The sequence below is a fragment of the Falco punctatus genome, assembly GCF_963210335.1.
Source record: "Falco punctatus genome assembly, contig: scaffold_269, whole genome shotgun sequence".
Lineage (NCBI taxonomy): Eukaryota > Metazoa > Chordata > Aves > Falconiformes > Falconidae > Falco > Falco punctatus.
Genome location: NW_027660133.1, coordinates 13,794 through 34,518, shown reverse-complemented (window position 1 = coordinate 34,518; position 20,725 = coordinate 13,794). Strand labels below are relative to the sequence as shown.

The following is a 20,725-nucleotide window of genomic DNA, read 5'->3' as shown; positions in this document are numbered from 1 at the left end:
CCCCTCCCCCCCCCCCGTCATACCTCGGATTCCAGGCTGGAGAAGTGGGCAGAGCCCCGGCGCGCGCCGAGCGGCTCCGCCCCGCCCCGCCCCCCACAGCCGCGGTGGGGGGAGAGGGGCCGCGGCGGGGGGGGGGGCGCCCACCCCCAGGGCCCCCCCCACGGCCCCCCCCAGCCCGCCGCCCCCCCCCAGGCGCTCAAGTCCTCCAGGCTGCGGGAGGCGGGGGGCGGCCGGCGGCCGGCGCAGGGGGGGCCGTGGCGGCGGGGAGGGGGGGGCGCCCCCCAGAACCCCCCCCAGGGCCCCCCCGCCCAGGCCGCGTAGCCGGGGGGGGGTCCCCAGCGCGCCCCCCCCCCCCTCCCAGTCGCGCAGCCGCTCGGCCGAGCAGCTGCGGCAGCGGGGGGGCGGGGGGGGGAAGCCGGGGGGGGCCCCCAGCAGCTCCAGGCTGCCCCACCCCCCCCCGTACGCCCCCCCGTAGCCCCCCCAGGGCCCCCCCCAGCTTCTCGGCCGACCAGCAGCGCGGGGGGGGGCCGCGCTCCCTGCCCGGGAGGCTGCAGAAGTAGGCGGGGGGGGTGCACCAGCAGGGAGGGGGCGCGGCGGGGGGCGGCGGGTTGGGGGGGGGGCCCGGGGCCGGCGGGGGGTCGCAGCCGTCCGACTCCGAGTCGGAGAGCTCGGGGTACAGCGGGGGGGCAGGGGCGAAGGGGGGGTGCCCTCGGCAGAGGTGCCCGCGGGGGGGGGGCGGCCGCAGGAGGGGCTGCGCCTCGGGGTCCCCCCCGCCGCGGGGGGGGCGGCGGGGCCGCTCGCGGGGGGGGGCGCTGGGGGGGGGGCTCCGCTCGTCCTCGTAGGCCAAGCGCGCGTAGCCGAAGGGGGGGTCCGCGGCCGCCCCCCCCCCGTCCCGCGGCCCCCCCAGGCTCTCGTAGAGCCCCCGCAGCGAGCGGCGCGGCCAGGGGGGGGGCAGGGCGTCGTGCCCCCCCGCCGCGGGGGGGTAGTACGCGGGGGGCGTGCGGGGGGGGGTGCGGGGGCAGGGCCCCCCCCGGCCCAGCCCCTGCGGCTCGATAGGGCCGTAGAAGCGGTGGAAGGCGTCGGGGGGGCCGCGCCGTGGCGGGGGGGTGCGGGGGGGGCGCCAGCGCTCGGAGGGGGGGCCGGCGGTGGTCGCGGGGGGGCGGGGGGGTGGGCAGCGCGGGGGGGGTCGGGGGGGGGCAGGGCGGGCGGAGGGGCTGCGGCGGTGGGGGCTCCTCGGCGCTGCAGCAGCTGTACATGCCCTGTGGGGGGACACGGTGGCACCGGGGGTGGGGGGTGGGGGTATGTCCCCGTGCCCCCTTCCTGGCCCCAGGCCCGGGTCACCGCGGCCCCACCTGCCCCTCCGTCCCTGTTTCCCCCCCACCGTGTCCCCATGCCCCCCCACCCCCCTCCAGCCCCTCACCCTGCTGAAGGCCAGCAGGCAGTGCAGGCGGCCTCAGCCCCGTGTCCCCCCCACCTCCCCATGCCCCCACCAGCCCCCCCATGTCCCATTGCCCCCCCCCAGCCCCCCCCCCTGTCCCCACCCCCAGCCCCTCACCCTGCTGAAAGCCAGCAGGCAGTGCAGGCATCCATGTGGCCGCAGCCCCCTCCCTGTCCCCGCCATGTCCCCATGCCCCCCCAGCCCCCTCATGTCCCCCCCCGTCCCCAGGCCCCCCCCAGCCCCTCACCCTGCTGAAGGCCAGCAGGCAGCGCAGGCGGCCCGGTGGCCCCAGGCAGTGGCGCAGCCGCCAGTGAACCAGGTGCTCCCAGGCGAAGACCAGCAGGCTGAGCCCCATGGCCACCAGCAGCATGTAGAAGACGCCCGCCATGTTGTCAATGTCCAGCTTGCTGCTCATCACCTCCAGCTTCTCCTGGTGGCAGATCCCTGACAGCCACAGCCGCTCCAGCATCTCAATCTCGTCTGTGGGGGACCCACCACATCACCCCACTGGGGGCTGCCTCAGGGGGAGCACCTCGGGGGGCTGGGGTGTCACCTCAGGGGGTTGGGAAGGGCCACCTTGTAGGGTTGGGGGATCAGCTCAGGGTCACCTTGGGTTAGGAGGGCACCTTGGGGGGTCGAGGGGTCATTTTGTAGGGTTGGGGCTCACCTTGGGGGGCTTGAGGGTCGTCTTGGGTTAGGGGGGCACCTCAGGGGGTTAGGGGTCATCTTGTGGGCTTAAGGGTTCACTTCAGGAGGGGTGGGGACACCTTGTAGGGTTGGGGGGTCACCTCAGGTGATTGGAGGGTCATCACAGGTGTTTGGGAGTCACTTTGGGGGGGCGTGGGGCCAATGCAGCATGGTGCCACACACGCCCTGACACCTGCAGACCCCCCACAACACCCCCCAACCCCCTCAGGACCCTGCGCACCGTCGCCCAGCAGCTGCAGCAGGGCCAGGTCGACAGGGCGCTTCCAGCGGGAGCCGCGCTGCAGGGCGATGCCGTAGCCAGTGGAGGCAAAGACCTTGCCCGAGCCGATGGTGACCAGCTTGCAGCCCTCCTCCTTGCGCGCCATGTAGTTCAGCACCGCGGCATCGTAGATGAAGGCATCCAGCTTCCTGCATGGCCCCGCCCATCAGCCCCACCCACAGGGGCGCATAAGCCCCGCCCATATCCCCACACCCCGCCCACAGCCCTCATAGCCCCGCCCACATCCCTGCACCCCACCCACAGCCCCACACCCCGCCCACAACATGCTAACCCCACCCATGGCTGCCATAGCCCCACCTACAGCCACAAGCCCTGCCCACAACACACAAACTCCGCCCACAGCCCCCATGGCACCACCCACAATCCCTAAACCCCACCCACAGCCACAAGCCCCACCCACAGCTCTACAGCCTGAACCACAAGCCCCACCCACAGCCCACAAGCCCCATCCTCAGCCCCCATATCCCCACCCACAGCCCCCATAGCCACACCCACACGCCCCGCCCACAGCCCACAAGCCCCACCCACAGTCCCCTACCCCACCCACCACCCCTAAACCCTGCCCACAGCCCCTAAGCACCGCCCCTTCCCACAGCCTCCCTCATCCTTTAGGCCCCTCTCCTTCCCCAGGCCCCCCTGAAGCCCCCTGGCCCCTCCCACTCCCCAGCCCCCCACCCCCCCACCCCCCGCTGACCCGGTCTTGAGGTGGTGCAGCGCGTCCTCCACGCCACGCTGGTTGTACTTGACCATGTAGCTGTGCATGTCGGGGTAGTTGCTGCGGATGTTCTTCTCCGTGCTGCCATTGGGCACCGTCCCGAACTTCAGTGGGGGGTACTGCTCCTGCGGGCGCTGGAACTGCCCCGGCCATCACCGCCTGCCCGCTGACAGCCACCCCCCCAAGACACCCCCCGACACCCCCATCTCCCAACCCTCCAGACAACCACCATCCTCCAGCACCAACCCCCTCCCCTGGTGCCCCCCAGACACCACCACACCTGCCCCCGCCATGAACACTCGCAGGCCTCCCTGTCCCCCCCTGAACCCGCCCAACCCCCCCTGCACCCACCCCAACCGCCCCGCGCCTGGAGCCACGTGTTGCGCTGGGGGTTGTGCAGGGGGTCACACTGCATGCGGCGTGGTACCTTGCGGTCGCTGAGGCCCGAGACGGTGTCGACGTACTCCTCCTGGATCATGAAGGCAGCCAGGTTGGCAGTGTAGCTGGCGAGGAAGATGACGGCGAAGAAGGCCCAGACCAGCACCATGATCTTGCTGGTGGTGCCTTTGGGGTTCTCCACCGGCACCGAGTTGTTGAACACCAGGGCCCACAGCAGCCAGATGGACTTGCCGATGGTGAACTTGGAGCCGCCCGTGCCTGGGGACAGGCACAGCATCACCCCGGAGATAGGAATGGGATCACCATGGGGATGGGGACAGCATGGGAACAGGGATAGCATCACCCCAGGGTCACTGTGGGGATGGGGACACTGCCACTCCAGGGACAGTGTGGGGATGGAGACAGCATCACGCTGGGGATGGGGATGGAGTCACTATGGGGATGGGGACACCATCACCACTGGGACAGTGTGGGGACAGGGACAGTGTCACCCTGGGGTCACCGTGGGGATGGGGACAGGGTTACCCTGGGGATGGGATGGGAACAGGGACGGTGTCACCCTGTGCATGTGTCCCCCCTGCCCCCCGCCCTGCCCCCCCCTGCCCCTCCAGTGACACCACGCTGTCACTCACGCTGCCCGGTGGCCAAGCTGCGGTTGTAGCCCACGGGGCTGAAGTACTCGAAGATGAAGACAGTGACGGCCACCACCGTGAGGCACATGACAAACATCATCACCCAGACGGCAGGGCTGTAGGGCTCTGCAGGGGGGACACGCTGTCACCCAAAGGCTGCTGGGGGGTTCCCGGCCTCCCTGGCTGCCTGTGCTGGTGTCCGCCTGCACCAACATCTGCCGGCGCCAACATCTGCCTGCTCTGGCATCCACCTGTGCCAACATCTGCCTGCACCAATATCTGCCTGCACCAACATCTGCCGGCGCCAACATCTGCCTGCTCTGGCATCCACCTGTGCCAACATCTGCCTGCACCAATATCTGCCTGCGCCAACATCTGCCGGCGCCAACATCTGCCTGCTCTGGCATCCACCTGTGCCAACATCTGCCTGCACCAATATCTGCCTGCGCCAACATCTGCCGGCGCCAACATCTGCCTGCTCTGGCATCCACCTGTGCCAACATCTGCCTGCACCAATATCTGCCTGCGCCAACATCTGCCGGCGCCAACATCTGCCTGCTCTGGCATCCACCTGTGCCAACATCTGCCTGCACCAATATCTGCCTGTACCAACATCTGCCTGCTCTGGAGTCCACCTGCGCCAGCATTCACTCCTGCCTGTGCCGCCGCCCGCCGGCGCGTACCCAGGAAGGCAGAAGGGGAGACGGTGCCGTTGCTGCGGGACACCATGACGCTGATGCCCGTCTCCACGAATGGGACAGAGAAATCGATGATCTCCGAGCGCTCCTCGTTAATGGTTAACGAGCCGATGGCCATGTCGGCCCTGCGGTAAAACACCTGGAGGAGGGGCCAGAGACCGGGTGGCTTGGCTGTCAGGGCGGGGCCCGAGGGGCGGGGATGGGGGGGGGGGTGGCTAGCAGGGGTGGGGCGAAGTGAAGAGCCAATGACAAGGCAGGGATGGGGCGGGGCAGGACAGCAAATGGGTGGGAGGTGGGGAGGGGCGTGGCCAGCCGCGGGAAGGGCCCGAGTGGGAGGAGCCACGGGGAAGGCATGGCCGTTGATGAAGGGGGCAGGGCTTGTGCAGTATAGCATGGGCCCTGCCCCCCCCCAGCAGCTGGGGTAGGGGGCTCTCCCCAAACCCCTGGGCACACCAAGGGTGGGGCTCTTGCTCTCCCCCTCCCTGACTTCCCCACGGGTGGGGGTGGGGCTGGGGCTCACCCTGACTGCCCTGAGGGGGGAGGGGGGGCTGTCCCCAAACCCCTGAGCCCCCCCAGGTTTTGTGAGGGCTCTCCCCTGACTCCCCCTGGGTGAGAAAGGGGTCTCTCCCTGAGTCCCCCATGTGTGAGGTGTGGGGCGGGGGTCTCACCTCCCCCACCATGCCGTTCCAGACGCCGTCGATCTTCTTGCCGTGCTTGCCGTTGGTGACCAGGTAGAGGTCGTAGGTGAAGCCGACGGTGCGGGCCAGGCGCTTGAGAATGTCGATGCAGAAGCCCTTGCAGCACTTCTTCTCGAAGAGCGCTGGCTCGGCTGAGGGGCTGTGGGGACAGTGGCAGGTGGGGACCCCCCCCGAGGCACTGGGGACCCCCCCAGGTGGTGGGGACCCTGCCAGGGGAGGCAGCACGCACCTGGCGGTGCGGTTGAGCTGCTTGCGGCAGGGGACAGAGTCACGGATGCAGGTGCCGGTGGCAGGGTCAATGTTCTCCACGATGACAAAGGGCCGCTCCTCCAGCGTGGCCACCGTCAGGTGCTGGTCATCGTCCACCGGTTGAAGGAATTTCCCATAACGGGACCAAACGGGGTATTTCATCCGTAAGATCCGGTGTTCCCAGCTACCCACCTGTGGGAGGACACCGGCAGTGGATGGCACCTCAGACTGATGTCACCGCTGGGGACAATCACAGGGTCACCAGGTGGGGAACAGCCGGAGGAAGGTGTCACCCTGACGTGTCATGACAAGGCAGTGTGACACCGTGACGGGGAGAGGCAGTGAACACCAGATAGTACTGCAGTCTCCGGGGGACACCGCGTGGCCGAGAGGAGCTAGATGTCACCATGACCAGCGTGACAAACACAGTGAGGCACAGCCGGACACCCTGGGTGACGGCTGTGGCGGAGGGGACACTCACCACCTCCCAGCTGCGCTCCTTGTTGAGGGAGATGACAACCAGCGAGGGGTTAACAAGGTAGCCATCCTCATTAAAGGAGAAATCTTTCTGTCCCCAGGTGATGTTCATGAAGTACCTGGGGACACAATGAGGTCACGGGGCTGTCACCTCCCCCAGCCACGGGTGACGGCGCCGCTGTGCTCACCGGTGGAGGTTGTCATTGATCTGGGTGACGTTGGGGGCCCGGCAGTCATTGTTGAACTCCGGGATGAAGCCGTAGTCGCGGAGCAAGGCCTCGGCGCCCTTGGCCACGATAGCCACACCGTTGTGCACCCGGTGCTGGAGGTCATCCCGCCAACCAGCCGACAGCACCGCAAACAAGCCGGCGGGGAGATGCTCCGGCAGTTGGTCGCTTCCCCCCAGGTTGGTGCCAACCACGAACCAGATGTACCCGGGGCCAGCTAAACCGGCCTCCCGCGCCGCTCGGAAGATGGCCTCGGCTTCCTCCCGTGAGCAGTAGAGGAGGCGGATTTGGGCGCTGACCTCACGCAGCTGCCGGCGCAGCCGCGTCCCCTCAGGGTCGTCGGTCAGGTTGAGGGTGAGGACACCACGGTGCTCCCAGCCGATAAAGCTGCTGTCGGTCAAGACCTCCACATAGTCCACGAAGTCCTCGTAGCCGGGGAAGAGGGTGGTGATGACAGCGAAGGACGTCCAGTCATACTCCTCCAGCACCTCAAAGATCACCTGCAGCTGCTGCTCTGTGGAGGAGCCCAGCTGGAGGAAGGTGGAGCCCTTCTCCTGTGGGGGAGGGGAGAGTGGGTGACCCTGGATGTGGTGGGGGCTGGGGACAGTTGGGTTTGGGGGCAGCTGGGTCACTCTAGATGGGGTTGGGAACAGCTGGGTGACCCTGAGCATGGTTGGGGTTGGGCACAGTTGGGTTGGGGACAGTTGGGTGACCCTGGGCATGGTTGGGGTTGGGTTGGGGACAGTTGGGTGACCCTGGGCGTGGTTGGGGTCGGGTTGGGGACAGTTGGGTGACCCTGGGCGTGGTTGGGGTTGGTTTGGGGACAGCTGGGTGACCCTGGGCATGGCTGGGAATGGGTTGGGGGCAGCTGGGTGACCCTGGGCATGGTTGGAGTTGGGGGATGGTTGGGTGCCCCTGGATGTGGCCAGGGCCTGTGGGGTGCCCCCAGCCCGCACCCAGTGGCCCCACCTTGGGTGTGAGGACGATGGCAGAGCCGCCGTTGATGCCAATGATGGGCACAGAGGTCTGGGCGGAGATGAAGTCAAGGATCTGAGCCACGGCCTCGGAGCGCGTGTCATCCTCGAAGACAACGCCGTGGATGCGCAGGGAGGAGAGGACATCGCAGAGGCGCACGATGAGGCTCCGGGGATTGGTGTCGTTCAGCACCACCCCCACTGGGTTCACCTCCAAGGAGAAGTTGCGGAAGGCGGCGGGAGCCAGGCGCGGCCCGGCGGGGCCGTAGGACGCCCCGCTCAGGATGACGGCCACGTTCAGCGCCCGCTGGCTCCCCTCCGGCCGCGGCTCCAGGAAGGGGCTGGCACAGGCCAAGGCCAGGGCGAAGAGCATCCTGCTGGCAGGGGCGGGGACCCGGGGGCTCATCGCGCTGCTGCTGCGCCCTGCAGGGGGCAAGGGGAGGGCTGGTGGGACAGGTGCCCACCAGTGCCCACAGTAACACCCCACAGCAGGGCAGGGTCAGGTGGGGGGGAACTGGTGGGAGTCGAGCCCCCCAGTTCCCCCCAGTACTGCCCCAAGACCAGGAGAGGGTCAGATGGGGGGGAACTGGCGGCAGCAGAGCCCACCACTAACACCCCAGCACTGGGAGAGGGCCAGGTGGGGGGAACTGGTGGGAGCAGAGCCCACCAGTACCCACCAGTAACATCCCAGCACTGAGACAGGGTCAGGTGGGGTAGAACTGGTAGGAGTGGTGCCCACTAGTACCCCCCAGTAACACCCCAGCACTGGAAGAGGGCCAGGTGGGGGGAACTGGTGGGAGCAGAGCCCACCAGTACCCACCAGTAACACCCCAGCACTGAGACAGGGTCAGGTGGGGTAGAACTGGTAGGAGTGGTGCCCACCAGTAACACCCCAGCAGCAGGAGAGGGGGAGCTGGTGGGAGAGGTGCCCACCAGTAACACCCAGTATTCCCACAGCACCAGGAGAGGGCCAGGTAGGGGGAACTGGTGGGAGGGATGCCCACCAGTGTCTCCCAGTAACAACCAGCACCAGGAGAGGGTGAAGTTGGGGGGGAATGGGTGGGAGTGGTGCCCACCAGTAACACCCCCACACTGGGAGACAGTCAGGCGGAGGGGAACTGGTGCCCCCCCAGTGCGACCAGTATCCTCACAGTGCCTCCCAGTAACCTCCCACTGTCTTCCGTTATCCTCCCAGTATCTTCCCAGTGCCTCCCTGTATCCTCCCATTATCCTCCCACTGCATCCTAATATCCTCCCAATATGCTCCCAGCGCCTCCCAGTAACACCCCACTGCCTCCCATTAGCCTCCCAGTATCTTCCCACTGCCTCCCAGTAGCCTCGCAGATGCATCCCTGCCCCCACTGAGACCGCGCCAGGCTGTCAGGACACGCCAGGACATGGGGACACACTCTGACACGCCAGCACATGCTCTGACACGCCAGCACATGCCTCCCCCTACTGCCCCCCTGCCCCCCCCCCCCCCCCCCCCCCCAATCTCCTGGCAGTGCCACAGCCACTGGTGGGGATGATGGCCGGGCACTTGAGGGGGTCACAGGCAGACGTGAAGGACGAGTGACAGCAGTGACAAGCGCAGGCAGACAAAGCAACAGGCAGCGGCGGGCAGAGCAACAGGCAGAGGCAGGCGGGGCACAGGCGGCAGCAGGCGCAGGCGGGCTGGTGTGGTGGTGGTGGAGGGACAGGCGGCGGGGGATGGCAGGGGCCAGGCAGGGCGGGCAGGACAGACAGTACAGGCAGGGTGGGCAGGACAGACAGTACAGGCAGGGCGGGCAGGAAAGACAGTACAGGCAGGGCGGGCAGGACATACGGTGCAGCCGGGGTGGGGGTACAGTCAAGGCAAGCAGGACACACGGTACGGGGGGGGCGGGTGCAGGCAAGGCAGGCAGGACACACGATGCAGGTAGGACAGACAGTACAGGCAGGGCAGACAGGATGGGCAGTGCAGGCAGGACGCACAGGACAGGCAGTGCAGGCAGGGACAGGCTGCCAGACACCAGCTGACGCAGCCGCCCCGCGGGGCCAGGCAGACGGCAGCCGCCTGCACAGCCGGACAGGCAGCCACCCCCACCGGGGGACACACACGTGGGTCACCCCCAGCGATGTTCCCCCTGCGCTCCAACAGCCAGCGGGGAGGGGGGGTGACCTGGACACTGGGGTCCTGCGCCCAGCCCCCCCGGCAGTGACCTTGAGCCTGTCCCTGACTGTTGTCACCTGGGGGGGACACAAACCCCGTCACTGTCCCCCAAATAGCAGGGATGAAGCTGCAGTAGCGGGGGACAACACCTTGTCACTGTCCCTGTGATGGCGAGTGACAAGCCTGTGTCACCATCCCCACAACAGCAGGGAGAAGGCTGTGTCACCATCCCCGTGATAGTGGGGGGACAAACCTGTGACAGTAGGCGACAAACCTGTCACTGTACCTGTCACGGTGGGGGGACAAACCCTTGTCACTGTCCCCATAACAGCGGGGACAAGGCTGTGTCACCATCCCTGTGACAGCAGGTGACAAACCCATAATGGTGGGGGACGAACTCCTGTCCCCAAAACAGCGGGGACAAACCCGTGTCACCATCCCTGTAACAGCGGGGTGACAAACCCGTAACAGCAGGGACAAACCCGTGTCACCATCCCCATGACAGTGGGATGACAACTCTGTGACAGCAGGTGACAAACCCGTGTCATTGTCCTGATAACGGTGGGGGGACAAACCTGTGTCATCACCCCCCTACCAGCAGGTGACAAAGCCATAACAGTGGAGGACAACTCCCTGTCCCCAAAACAGCGGGGACAAACCTGTGTCACCATTCCTGTAACAGTGGGTGACAACCCCCTGTCACTGTCCCCAAAAGCAGCGGGGTGACAAACCCATAACAGCGAGGACAAGCCCATGTCACTGTCCCCATAACAGTTGGGGGGACAAACCCGTGACAGTGGGTGACAAGCCCATGTCACTGTCCCCATAACAGTTGGGGGGACAAACCCGTGACAGTGGGTGACAAGCCCATATCACTGTCCCCATAACAGTCAGGGGGACAAGCCTGTGACAGCAGGTGACAATCCCCTGTCATCATCCCCGTAACGGCAGGAACAAACCTGCGACATTGTCCCCACAACAGCAGGGGACAAAACCCTGTCACCGTCCCCGCAGCAGCAGGGGGACAAGCCGGTGTCACCGTCCCTGTAAGAGGGGGTGACACACCCCATCACTGTCCCCAGTGTAGCGGCGTGACAATCACATCACTGTCACGGCAGGGGACAAACCCCTGTCACCATCCCTGTGGTGGCGGGGGGGGGGAAAACCCGGCATAGTGGGTGACAAGCCAGTGTCCCCCCCCTCTGGTGATGCCAGCTGTGTCCCCCACTCCCCAGTGACATCGCGTGTCCCCCCCTGTGTCCCCTGCTCCCCGGTGACACTGAGTGTCCCCCCCCTGCTGTGTCCCCAGGGTCCTACCTGGCCTGAGCTCCACTCCGAGGGGCTCTGCCTCATCTCGGCTGTGTGTGGGGGAGAGGACACGGGGGGGGGGATGACACGGGAAGGTTTGGGGACACGGGGAGACAACACAGGAGGGTTTGGGGACACGGGGAGACAACACAGGAGGGTTTGGGGACACAGGGGACACACGGATTTGGGGGCGGGGGGAGCAGAGGGATGCGGGTGGGGAATGAACAGGCAAAAACAGGCGGGGGTAGGGGTGGGGGGTGCGGGGGTTTGGGGGGGCCGAAGCAGAGGTGGTTGAACCTAGGGGGAGGGAAGGAGGGTGAGGGGGGGGCAACACCCCAGGGACCCCCTTAGAAGGGTCTGGGAGCCCCTCAAGCCTCCCACCCCCCACCCCAAAGGATCCAGGACCCCCCTGAGCACCCAAGACCCCCCTCAACGGCTCCAGGACACCCCCCTAAAAAAAAACAACAGAACGCCCCCCCCCAGCCCCCAATCTCCACTGCAGTCCCAGTCCACCCAGTTGATTCCATCCCAGCACCCCGCAGTCCCCCCCCAGCACCCCCAGTTGCCTCCCAGTTGGGTCCCAGCACCCCCAGTCCCATTCCAGCACCCCCCAGCTGGGTCTCAGTCCTGCCCACATCCCCCCCCCCCGCATACCCCAGTACCCCCAAGTGGATCCCAGTACCCTCCAGTCCCATCCCAGCACCTCCCAGTTGTCCCCCCTAGCCGGGTCCCAGCACCCCCAGTCCCACCCCAGCACCTCCCGATTGGGTCCCAGTCCCCCCCAGTTCCCCCCCAGTCCCTGGAGCTAGATCCCAGCTGCCCCCCAGTCCCCCGAGCCGGATCCCAGCCCCCCTCAGCCAGGTCCCAGCACCTCTCCGGTCCCCCCCAGCATCTCCCAGTCCCCCCCTCAGCACCCCCGAGCTGCACCCCAGTCCCCCCCAGCATCTCCCAGTCCCCCCCTCAGCACCCCCCAGGGGCACCCCAGTCCCCCCCAGTCCCCTCAGACCCCTCAGCCGGATCCCAGTCTCCCCCAGTCCCTCCCAGTCCAGCCCCGCCGCCCCCCCCTCCACCCTGCAGCACCCGCCGCCGCTTGCAGAATACTAATGGGGCGGCAGCGTGCGGCTGTGCGGCTGTCGTGTCCGCCTGTCCTGCCCCTGTCCGCCTGTCCCTGTCCGCCTGTTCCTGTCCGCCTGTCCCTGTACCCCCCCGGGCCACTGCCCCCCAGGGTGCGTGCGCCGGGGGATGTCGGGGTGCTGCGCTGGGTGTCCCAGCCCGGGCTGGCCGGCTGTGGCTGGAGGGGGGTGTCTGGGTGTTGTCGCGGGGGGGAGGTGGGGGTTGGGGGGGGTGTCGAGGTGGCAGTGGGTGTTGGGGTGGTGTCGGGGGGGTGTCAGGGGGTGTTAGGGTGTTGTCAGGGGGATACCGGGGTGTCAGGGAGGTGTTGGGGTGTTTTCAGGGGGATGTCGGGGTGTCATGGGGGTGTCGGGGGTTTGGGGTGTTGTCAGGGGGATGTCAGGGTGTCAGGGTGTTGTCAGGGGGATGTCGAGGTGTCAGGGGGTGTTGGGGTGTTGTTGGGGAGGTGTCAGGGTGTCAGGGGGGTGTCAGGGGGGTTGAGGTGTTGTCGGGGTATCAGGGGACATTGGAGTGTTGTTGGGGGGATGTCAGTGTGTCGGGGGGTGTGTCAAGGGGGTGTTGCAGAGTCTCAAGGGGTTGGGGGTGTGGTGGGGGGTGGCAGGGTGTTGCATTGGGGTGTTGGGGGGTGTCAGGGGTTGTCAGGGCATGTTGAGGGTTGTCAGGGTGCTGGGATTATCAGGATGTTGTGTCAGGGTGTTGGGGGTGTCAGGGTGTTGAGGGGTGTCTGGGGGTGTTGTGTCCGAGGGTGTCAGGGTGTTGGGGGTGCTGGGGTATTGGGGAGGTGTTGGGGTGTTGTGTCAGGGGTCTGTCGGGCCATTGGGAGGGTCTGTCGGGGTGCTGGGGGTGTCACAGTGTTGGGGTGTCAGTGTCGGGGATCTGTTGGGGCAGGCATGGGGGTCTCGGGAGTGTGTGAGGGGGTGTTGGGGGGGCTATCAGGGTGTCAGGGGGGTGTCAGGGGTCTGCCGGGGTGTCAGGCGGGTATTGGGGGAGTCTGTCAATGTGTCAGGGGTCTGCCGGGGTGTCAAGGGATATTGGGGGGGTCTGTTGGGGTGTCGGGGGGGTGTCAGAGGTCTGTTGGGGTGTCGGGGGTGTCTATTGGGGGAGGTCTGTTAGGGTGTCGGGGGGGGCCAGGGGTCTGTCGGGGTGTCGGGGGTCCCCGCCCGGCGCTCACCTCTCACGCTCCCCACCGCATCCCGCCGCTGCCGCCGCCGGTCACTGGGACACCGGCACCGGCATCGGCCCCGCCCCCCGGCGCCGGCCCCGCCCCCCGGTCCCACCCGGGCAGACAGACCCAGACAGACCGCCCCCCCAGCCCCCGTCATTAACATTCAGGGCGGGTCGCGAGAGCCTGACAGACACACACCCCCTCCCACTGCAGGCCCCCTGTCCCCCCCAGCCCTTAAATAGCCCCCAGGGTCCCCCGTTACACCAGAGCCCCCCCCAACACCCCACGGTTACCCCAGAGCTCCCCCAAACACCCCCCAGAACTCCCCACTTACCCCAGACCCCCCTCAAACACCTCCCAGCTCCCCAGTTAGCCCTGTCCCCCACACACACCCCCCAGTGACCCCCAACCCCCCCCCAGCCAGCCTCGCCCCCCCCCCCCCAAACACTCCCCAGCACGGCAGCTCGGACGCCCCGGTCCCTCCTTTAGCCCCTCCCCCGGTGGGGCGGGGCCATCACGCCCCCCTGGGCCGGGCAGGGGGGCAGGAATGTCGGGCGGGGGGTATGGGGCAGGAAGTGGGGATGGGGGCAGCTGGGGGGCAGGAGTGCTGTAGGCCAGGAGGTGGGGCTGGGGGCAACTGTAAGGCTGGGGGACAGCTGGGGCCTAGCAGGTGGGGCTGGGGTCATCTATGGAGCAAGAGACTCCGTGGGGCTGTGGGTTATGGGGCAGGAGGCATACTGTACTTTTTGCTGCTCTCCCCAGCCCACAGGCAGCATTTTGGGGCAGAAACCGCCATTTTCTCCGCTCCAGGGGGGGCGCTGTGACACTGCCGGGCTCCAAGGGGGGGTGGTGTGTGCTGGTGGGATGAGGGAATCCCCCAGCCCAAACCCGGCAGGGGGCCGGATCCCTATAGCGGAGCTGCTGGGGGGCTCACCGGGTGCCGGCCACCGGCGCTCTGTGGGGCTAGTGACAGTTGGGCTGGAGCTGTGGAGGCGATGTGGTGTTGGGGTGCAGGCTCGGCACCCCGCAGCTCCTTAGGGGGTAATGAGGCTGGCTCCGGGTGCTGTCTGGCCCTGGGCAGCCGTGGCCAGGCGGGGAGCGTGGCAGGGGACAGGCAGCACGGGCCAGCGAGCCCATCCATCAGCCCAGCAGACGGCTCCTGCCTTCAGTCATGGAGCAGTGGCAGGGTGCTGGGCTGGCGGCCAGGTGACAGGGACCAGAGGGTGACGGGGACCAGAGGGACTCTTCCCCAGGGGCTGGGACCCCTGCTGCAGTGAAAGCCCACGGCCCAGGGGAGGAGGCGAGCCGCTGCCATGGCACCCTGGGCTGAAGGGACAGGCTGAGAGACCCCCAGGGCTGAGGGGCCCCTTGGGGCTGACAGGACCCCCATGGCAGGAACTCGGGGCTGAGGGGGCACCCCCGGGGATAAGGGGACCCACTGGGGCTGAGGGGACCCCCCCGGGCTGAGGGAACCCCCAGCCGAAGCCCCCCGTCCCCACCCACCGCCGGAGCCACTCGCGCTCCCTCAGCGCCACTTTCCCGCCCTTTCGCTTCCCGCCCTTGCGGCAAGGAGGGGCCCGCGCGCGCGCTCTCCCCGCCCCTCGCGCGTTCCCGTCCGGCGCAGGCGCGCGCGGGGGGCGGGGCTGAGCGCGCGCGTGCGCAGCGTCAATGTCAATGTCAGCGGCGGCCGCAGGTCAGGGGCAGCGGAGCGGGGCCGGGCAGCCTGCGCACCCCCCGCACACACCCCCCCCCCGCCCAACCCCCCCCTGAAACCCCCCAGCTCCCCCCGCACCCCCCACCTGCACCCTGCATTGCACCCCCCCGCACCCCCTCCCTGAACCCCCACTTGCACCCTCACTTGCACCCTGCATTGCACCCCTGAAATCCCCCTCCCTGAACCCTCCGAACCCCCACTGCACACCCCACCTGTACCCTGCATTGCACCCCCGAGCCCCCAGTGCACTCCTCTGTACCCACAGCATGCCCCCCAGCACCCCCTCCACCCCGTGCACCCGAAATTGCACCCAATGCACACTGCATCGCACCCACTGCGTGCACCCCCCCCTTGCACCCTGCATCGCACCCAGTGCATGCAACATTGCACCCACAGTGCACCACAGCCTGCACTCCGATGCACCCAGAGCCCCTGGTGTTGTCTCCCACATTGCATTTTCTCTACCCCTGCATTGTACCCAGTGCACCCCGCGTTGCACCTGCTGCACCTTCTGCTGCACCCCTGCAGCTTGTGTTGCACCCACTGCTCCCTGCATTGCGCCCCAGTGCACCCTGCATGGCACCTGTTGCACCCCAGTGCACACAGTGCACCCTGCATTGCACTCCAGTGTGCCCTGCACAGCACCTGTTGCAGCCTGCATTGCACCCGCTGCACCCATTGCAACTGCTGCACCCCGCACAGCACCCACTGCAGCCTGCATTGCACCCGCTGTACCCTGCATTGCACCCATTGCATCTGCTGCACCCTGCACAGCACCCACTGCAGCCTGCATTGCACCCGCTACACCTGCTGCACCCACAGCACCCGCTGCACCCGTACGGCCTGCTGCCCGCGCTGTGGGCCCTGCTGTGTGCACACGCGTGTGCGACAGGCGGGGACACACGGCTGCCTGGTGACCCCCCCCATCACCACCAGGCGCGTGTGTCACAGCATGCTGCGTGCCACGCGGGAGGCGCTGGCCTTGCCAGTGGCCTCGCCAGTGGCCTCGGCCACCTCGATGGCGTCGCTGGTGGCGGCGGTGACACGGGCGCGGGGTCGGCGTCACCCCGAGGTGCCACCGGGGTGGGAGCAGCAGTTCAGGGACAGCTTCATCCCCCTGTCCCGGGAGCAGCTGCAGCACGTCCTGCTGACGGTGACACGGGGGGATGGGGGGGCAGGGGGACGCATGGGGACATGGGGGATGTGGGGGCGCAGGGGGTCATGGGGATGCACAAGGGGCCGTGGGGACCCATGGGAGGATGTGGGGACATGGAGGGGACCTGGGAGATGGGGGGCTGTGGGGGGGACAGGGAGGGACACAGGCATCACGGGGACACATGGGGATGTGGGGGACACATGGGGTCATGGGGGGGTCGTGGGGTGACAGGGGGACACACTACCCTTGACCCCATAACCCCGTGACCCCAGGAGTTCCACCCCTCTGGCCCTGCCCGCGCGGCCTTCCTGGCCTTCACCGCCCGCCTGGACCAAGCGCTGCACCCGCGGTACCACCGGCTGCACCTGCACCTGCAGGTACCCCCTCTGCCCCCCCTGCCCCCCCACTTCCCCCCCTGCACCTGCAGGTACCCCCCGTGCCCCCCCCTGAACCTGCAGGTACGCCCCCTGCCCCCCCCCCTCCACTGCCCCCCCCTGCACCTGCAGGTACCCCCCCTGCCCCCTCAAACTGCCCCCCCTGCACCTGCAGGTACCCCCCGTGCCCCCCTCTGAACCTGCAGGTACCCCCCCGCCCCCTCAAACTGCCCCCCACTGCCCCCCCTCCCCTGCACCTGCGATATCTGTCCCCCGCCCCCCCCCAACTGCCACTCCCCAGCCCCTCAACCCCCTGTACCCGTGGTACCCCCCACCCTGCCCCCCCACCCCCTGCACCTGCAGGTACACCCCACCCTACACCCCCAACTGCCCTCCCACTGCCCCCCAACCCCCTGCACCTGCAGGTATCCCCTACCCTGCACCCCCAACCTGCCCTCCCACTGCCCCCCAACTGCCCCCCAACCCCCTGTCCCCCCAACCTGCACCTCCAGGTACCCCAAAACCAGGGTAGGGGTGCCGTGGGGCAGAGTTGGGGTGCCGTGGGGCAGAGCTGGGGTGCCATGGGGTACCCCTGGGTTCTGTGGGTGCCCCTGGGTGCCATGGGGCAGCAGCCCTGTCCCCCCCGCAAGGCGCTGTATGGCCCCATTGACCCCGACCGGGACACAATGGCTGTGGGGCGCGTGGGGGGCGCCCCGGGGGGCCAGCGGGAGCGGCGTGTGGTGGCTGCGCTGGCCCCACTGCTGGCCGAGGCCAACTTCCAGCGCCTGCCCGAGGCCGCCATCGCCTTCGCCCTCCTGGTGCAGCATCCACAGGACGAGGTGCAGGTGGGTGAGGGCAGGGGGCTGGGGGGCCATGGAGGGCTATGGGGGGCTGGGAACAGGGCCGGGGGGGCCATGGGGGGGCTATGAAGAGGTGGGAGCCGGGCTATGGGGGAGTTGGGGGGCTGGGCTGGGGCTGGGGGCTCCATGGGGGTCAGGGTGAGGGTCCAGGAGGGGTGCTCCACCCCAACCCACCCTGGACCCCACGGGTGGGTGCTGCACCCCTGGGAGCAAAGGGTGCTGGGTGCGTGTCGTCATCCCCAACCGCCCATAGCCCCCCAGAGAGCCCCCCCAACCCCCTATGGCCCCCTGTGCCCACCCATACCACAGCCCCCGCAACTCCCCACAGCCCCCCATAGTCGCTCCATAGACTTCCCCAACCCGCCATGCCCCCTTGTCCCCAGCCCCCCATGCCTCCCCATCTCCCCCCCAGCCCCCCATGGCGCCCTGTGCCCTCTAGCCCCCCCCCAGCCCCACACTCTCCCCCCCCTCCAGGTGTCAGTGAAGCTGGAGGAGTACGAGGAGATCCAGTTCTGGGCACTGGGGCAGTGTGTGGGACCCCTCCCTGACACCGCCCCCGCCCCCCGCCGCTGGCGCTATGGCCGCCCCCCCGTGCCCCCCCAAAGGCCAGTCGGGGAGCGGGGGCCGGGCATGGGGCTGGGGGTTCCATAACTAGGGTCCCAGAGGGCTGGGGGGGGGCATAATAGGGGGCCCATGGGGCTGGGTGTCCCATAATGGGGGGGCTCAAAATGGGGGGACCCATAATGGAGGGGGAGGGGCGTACTGGGGGATTTGGGTCTGGGTCTGTGGATTTGGGTCTGGGGGTGCTGGATTTGGGTCTGGGGGTGCCGGGTCTGTGGATTTGGGTCTGGGGGTGCTGGATTTGGGTCTGGGGGTGCCATGTCTGGGTGTGTGGGTGCCAAGTCTGTGGATTTGGGTCTGGGGGTGCCAGGGCTGGGGGTGCCAGGTCTGTGGATTCAGGGCTGGGGGTTCTGGGTGTGCTGGATTTGGGTCTGAGGGTGCCAGATTTGGGTCTGGGGGTACAGGATTTGGGTCTGGGGGTGCCAGCTTTGCCCCACCCCACCCCGGCCGCAGGCGGTTCTTTCGCCGTGTGGTGCTGGTGGCGCGGCCGCGTGCCGGGGCGCTGGAGCTGGCATCGTTCCGCGCGGTGCCACTAGACGCACTGGAGCTGCTGCTGGCGCGGGGGCGCGTGCGGACCCCCGGGCTGACGCGGGCGCGGCTGCACCTGGGGCTGGCAGCCTGGGCCACCTTCCTCTTCCTCAACCTGGGCCTGGGGCTCATGGCCGACCTCAAGGTGGGGGCCACTGGGCTCCTGCTGGGGCTGGGGGCCGCTGTTGCCTTCCGGGGAGCCAAGGTGGGCAGGGGGGGACCTCTGGGCTTTATGGGGGACCCAGGGGTTGGGGGCAGGGGGAAAGGTGGGGGGGAGGGACACGGGGGTGGGGGGAGAAGGGGTGTGAGGGGGATGAAGTAGGAGGACAGGTGGGGGGACCTAAGGGTTGGGGAGGGGAAGGCGGGGAGAGGAGGGACACAGGGGCGGGGGGGGGGAAGGGGGGGGGGGGAATGGGGGGGGGACGGACCCGGGGGGGATGGGGGGCTTCTGTGGGGGTGAGGCACACATGAGGCACATGTGATGGCGCATGACAGCATGTGAGGCATGTGTGAGGGTGTGCAAGGGCATGTGAGGGCACGTGAGGCATGAGGCACACGTGATGCACACATGATGGTGCGTGAGGGCACGTGAGGCACGTGTGAGGGTGTGTGGGGGCACGCAATGCACACGCAATGCACATGGGAGGGTGTCTGAGGGCACGACACGTGTGCAAGGGCGTGCAAGGGTGCGCCGGGGGGCGTGATGCACATGTGATATGTGTGCGAGGCCACACGATCACACACAATCACGTGGCCCCCGCAGGCGTTTGCGCGGCGGCGGGAGGTGGCGGCGCTGGAGCTGGCGCGCAGCCGGTACCGGCGGGGCACGGCGCAGCATGGAGAGCTGCTGGCAGCGCTCAGCCGGCGGGCGCAGGATGAGGCCACCAAGGAGGCGCTGCTGGCCCACACCTTCTTGCCGCGCTGCCGCGGTGCGGGGGGGCAGGGGGCGCGGGGGATGTGAGGGACATGGGGGTATTAGGGGAAATATGAGTGGGAGGGGGTTGGGGGGCTGTGAGGGTCTGTGGGGAGCTGGGGGGGCATAGGGGACCATGGGGTGTTGTGGGGGGCTATGGGGAACTGGGGGGGGCTGGGGGGGGGCATAGGGGGCTATGGGGAGCTGTGGGGGGCCATAGGGGACCATGGGGTGCTGTGAGGGGCTGTGGGGGTCTACAGGGAGTCATGGGGGACTGGGGGGGGCTCTATGGGCTATGGGGAGCCATGGGGGGGGGCATAGGGGGCTGTGGGGGGCTATGGGGGGCCGTGGGGGGACTGTGGGGGGCCATAGGGGAACCATGGGGCCACCCCAGAGCTGGTGGGTGCTGGGTGCAATGGGTGACAGCCGCTGCTGGACCCCCCGGACCCCCCAGAACCCCCCCTCCCTCAGGCCCCCAGGCCCAGGCTGTGTTGGAGGCCGAAGCACAGGCTGTGGCACCGGCACAGGCCCCGGTGGCAGCGATGGCCATAGGGGAGGCTGCGGAGGCTGCAAAGGCCAAGGTGGCGGTGGCACCGATGCAGTCGGAGTCGGCGTCGGCGTTGGAGGCGGTGTCAGCGTCGCTGTCGCCGGTGGAGGCGCGGCTGCAGGCCGAGGTGGAGGCCTGGCTGCAGCACCGCTTCGGCCTGGCCCTGGCCTTCCCTGCCCGCAGGGCCTGCCAGCGCCTGCGGGCCCTGGGGGAGGACCCTGGCCTGGGGGAGCACCCCCCGGCCCCCCCTGAGCCCGGCGCCCCCTGGCCTGCTGCGGCAGGGGGCAATAAAGCGGGTCCCAGCTATGCCTGGCTCCGCATCTGCTACCCACAGTGCCCCGGGGCAGCCCCGCTACCCACAGTGCCCTGGGGCACCCCATTACCCACAATGCCCTGGGGTAGCCCCGACACCCCCTACCATTACCCACAGTGCCTCAAGCATCCGGCTTTTATTCCTCCCAGCAGGGGTGGGGACCAGCCCCTGTCGTCACACCCAGCCCGTGACGTCACACCCAGCCTGTGATGTCATGCCTGTGCTGTGATGACATCATGTGGGGGCGGGGCCAGGCACGGCCATGGCTTTGGTGGTGTCAGTGGCGATGCCATCGGCCATGCTGGTGCCGTTGGTGATGTCACTGGCGATGCTGTTGGCCATGTTGGTTCCGCTGATGATGTCACTGGCCATGTTGACACCATTGGTGATGCCATCAGCCACGTTGATCTGGTTGATGATGTCACTGGCCACATTGACACCGTTAGCC

At 68.2% G+C, this 20,725-nt stretch overlaps 2 protein-coding genes across 2 annotated transcripts; one reads left to right on the top strand and one right to left on the bottom strand.

Moving 5' to 3' along the window:
- Window positions 1-1,094: 1,094 nt before the first annotated feature.
- GRIN2D (glutamate ionotropic receptor NMDA type subunit 2D) lies at window positions 1,095-11,192 on the bottom strand (the record flags this gene model as incomplete). The annotated part of the gene is made up of 13 exons (XM_080411898.1): window positions 10,965-11,192; window positions 7,491-7,918; window positions 6,483-7,075; window positions 6,299-6,413; window positions 5,798-6,009; window positions 5,539-5,707; window positions 4,856-5,009; window positions 4,173-4,298; window positions 3,569-3,798; window positions 3,121-3,281; window positions 2,367-2,554; window positions 1,686-1,918; window positions 1,095-1,259 (listed from the first exon to the last, which is right to left on the bottom strand). Coding segments are annotated over exons 2-13 (2,757 nt in total), but the record flags the coding sequence as incomplete, so codon positions are not given.
- A 3,600-nt stretch (window positions 11,193-14,792) lies between these two features.
- Window positions 14,793-20,487, top strand: TMEM143 (transmembrane protein 143; the record flags this gene model as incomplete). The annotated part of the gene is made up of 8 exons (XM_080411893.1): window positions 14,793-14,944; window positions 15,902-16,118; window positions 16,394-16,498; window positions 17,146-17,340; window positions 17,830-17,960; window positions 18,430-18,709; window positions 19,268-19,433; window positions 19,889-20,487. The coding sequence occupies exons 2-8, from the start codon at window positions 15,918-15,920 to the stop codon at window positions 20,485-20,487; spliced, it is 1,677 nt and encodes a 558-aa protein (XP_080268019.1). The 5' UTR covers window positions 14,793-14,944; window positions 15,902-15,917.
- Window positions 20,488-20,725: the final 238 nt, after the last annotated feature.